The following is a 3093-nucleotide window of genomic DNA, read 5'->3' as shown; positions in this document are numbered from 1 at the left end:
AAAATATAAAATTAATAAATAAAAATTTAATATAAAATATAAAATTAAATATATCTTTATTAAAGTAATATGTATAAAGTAATATGTAATATATATAAAGTAATATATGTATATACATACGTGCAGACAATTTATAAGCAAATACATCAGAAATTTTCCTTAGTGATCACTCCTACGAATAATTGTTACTAATAAAACATTTTATTTGATTCACACATTGAATTTATTGATTTATTGTATCGAATTCATATTATTACTTATCTGTTTTATTACTTGTGAGGCACTTTTCTCAATTCGATCGTGGATTTAACATGGTGGATGCTCACGTGATCCGGAAAAGGAAATCAAAGGCGCCGACACGAAGTGGACCTACTGGTTATACTGTGGTATGTGTATGTCTCACTGGTTAAGATTGAGAGATTGGATTGGGATTTGATCAATCAAAGCAAAATTTACTAAACTTGATTTTATTTATTTTTCTTCTGATTAATCAAATTTCAATCCAATCTCAACCTCAATCGCTAGTGTGATTACGGCTTTAACCAATAGCGATCGCGCTCGTCTGCACCTATTTTACACCGAAGTACATCCATACAAGCTTATTTTTACTCCTTAGTGTATTCAACAATACATACGGGTTCGTCAGCTGACATCAGCTGACGTGTTACCGACTAACTGACGATAAAAGATAGATCTTCGTTTCACGCGAGATTTTTCCTTACGAAATTTAATTTGCTTCCAAGCAAACATAATGGCACTTCATTCTGCAGGAAAGGGTAAACTTTTAGCAGTAATTGGTGACGAGGTGAGTGTAAATGTAAATGACAATTTGATTGGTATCACACATTTTGGTGAAAATTACAACAGTGAATTTACTGATGTTGACCAATAAAATTATAAATATTTCATTAAATTCGCTCTTTCATGTAATTTCACCATACAATCGAACCTTAATCGAAATGATTTCTTTTTTTCTTTTGTTAAATTAAAAAGCGTTGACCACTATCGGTGCTTGTCAACACGAAATTTATTAAATGTTGTTTCAGGACACTTGTGTGGGTTTTTTGCTGGGTGGAGTTGGAGAAATTAATAAGCATCGTCAACCTAACTTTATGGTTGTCGACAAAAGTATGTATATTAGTTGCATATTACAATGGCTTTTGCATGCAATCAATTTTTCTTTATCGTTATTTATGAAAAAAAGCAATAAACTAACTAGTTAACATCTATTATTCTTTATTGTTGTTTTCCTTTTTGTACAACCAACTTAATGAACTGTAATATATAATCATTACTTAAAATATTCTGCATATTGCATTACGACAATGTATAATGTATAATGTATAACGTTTTATATTATAAATTAATATAAAATACCAATTCTTGTAGACACACCAGTGAGTGAAATAGAGGATACTTTTAAACGATTTATCAAGCGTGACGACATCGACATCATTCTTATTAACCAGAATGTAAGTAGCAAATTGTTTTATTGGTTATTTACATTTTTCTGAAATTTTAACATTAAGTATTTTAACTATATTTACAGTAACAAAAATAATTTTGTAGAAATAATGCTCTATTTTGCATTTTTTAATCTAATTCTCAATACTCTGTCATAGGTAGCTGAAATGATTCGTCATGTAATTGATAGTCATACTCAGCCGATACCTGCTGTATTGGAAATTCCAAGCAAGGATCATCCATATGACGCCAGCAAAGATTCCATCTTGAGACGTGCTAAGGTAACATATTTTTGTTTGCGATTCATTGACACGACAGCATATTGTTATACAATTTAATTAAGTTATTCTCTTCTCTCAGAAAATCTTATTCATTACATTTGTTTACAGGGAATGTTTAATCCAGAAGATATTCATTAATATAAATGTGATATCAACTAAACTACACCAAATGTGTACAATAAAAATAGAATTATTTCGTTTATCGCATTCCATGTAATTATTCTGTTATTCAGTAAAAATAATATAAAATTGTTAACACACTTTCATGAATGAAAACTAATAGATGAAGTAGCTAGTTTTATGATTTTTAAATGTATGTTTTTGTGAATATAATGTGTGTATATATACACTCATACTCAATACATAATACATATACAGTCCCAAAATTCCTGCATTTAGAGAAAAAGACGTGATTTATACTAAAAGAAATAACTTTTTTTCTTTAGCAAAATTGTATTTATAAATTATGTAATAAAAACAATGTTGCGTTAATATTTTTACCATATTTTAAGCAAAATAATACAGAAAAATGTCAAGTACTCGGTCATATGTAAGCAAGTAAGAAGCATGCAACAGCCTTGAGGATCAGACAAGAGCTCATTCGTTAATTTTTAATCTGCTCTCTTATAAAAACTACTTATCGAAGGCAATTTTGCTAAAGAAGAAAAGACACACACACACATTCACACACGCGCACACACACACACACACACACAAAGAATCATGTCTTATATTTCACATAGAAATTTTGAGACATCCTGTATGTGCATTATATTAATAAAGATAACATATAAAAAAATTTACATTTGGTAGTTATAAGGACACACATAATGACTTGATGCAAATCTTAAAATTGTAAAATAAATTATTGTTGATCATCCTATTTTGAAATTTTATTATATTGAATAATACTGAAAAATATTACATTGATATTATAATAAAATTTAATGAATAAATATTTATTTACCATAGCAACTTCGAAAGCAAATTAAAGTTCTATTTTATTATATCTTTAACAATGATTAGAATCATAATAAAATAAAATGGAAGATAACAATATTACTCTGGCTATACAGATGTTAGGAAGTCAGAAATGAACTGAAACTTTTAAGAAAGAGAAATATTTTACAATGCAGTAATTTTTTAATTACAAACTTTTATATACCTACTATAATATGCACATATTATATATATATATATATATATATATATATATATAATATGTATATACTTATATGTGTATATATATTGTAATATATTTTTATTGCAATATACTAACGTTATCAAAATACAATTTTTGCAATACATAGGAAACTTTTTCACATCAGTATTTTATAAATATTTGATA

At 27.3% G+C, this 3093-nt stretch overlaps 1 protein-coding gene across 1 annotated transcript; it reads left to right on the top strand.

Annotated features, from left to right (window-relative positions):
• Window positions 1-616: 616 nt before the first annotated feature.
• Window positions 617-2628, top strand: LOC105461859 (V-type proton ATPase subunit F 1). Its single transcript, XM_011708365.1, has 5 exons — window positions 617-805; window positions 1047-1128; window positions 1390-1472; window positions 1623-1745; window positions 1854-2628. Exons 1-5 carry the CDS (start codon window positions 752-754, stop codon window positions 1881-1883), a joined length of 372 nt encoding a protein of 123 aa, XP_011706667.1. The 5' UTR covers window positions 617-751; the 3' UTR covers window positions 1884-2628.
• The last annotated feature ends 465 nt before the right edge of the window (window positions 2629-3093 follow it).

The sequence above is a fragment of the Wasmannia auropunctata genome, unplaced genomic scaffold (assembly GCF_000956235.1).
Source record: "Wasmannia auropunctata unplaced genomic scaffold, wasmannia.A_1.0 LD276319.1, whole genome shotgun sequence".
NCBI lineage: Eukaryota > Metazoa > Arthropoda > Insecta > Hymenoptera > Formicidae > Wasmannia > Wasmannia auropunctata.
Note: the sequence above shows the minus strand (reverse complement) of the source record. Positions and strands in the feature narration are given on the sequence as shown.

Bases quoted from the DNA above. Each gene is read 5' to 3' on its own strand.
- LOC105461859 (XM_011708365.1), top strand. From the start codon at position 752: ATGGCACTTCATTCTGCAGGAAAGGGTAAACTTTTAGCAGTAATTGGT. The intron at 1,129-1,389 runs GTATGTATATTA...CAATTCTTGTAG, and splicing joins CTTTATGGTTGTCGACAAAA to ACACACCAGTGAGTGAAATA. The intron at 1,473-1,622 runs GTAAGTAGCAAA...ACTCTGTCATAG, and splicing joins TCATTCTTATTAACCAGAAT to GTAGCTGAAATGATTCGTCA.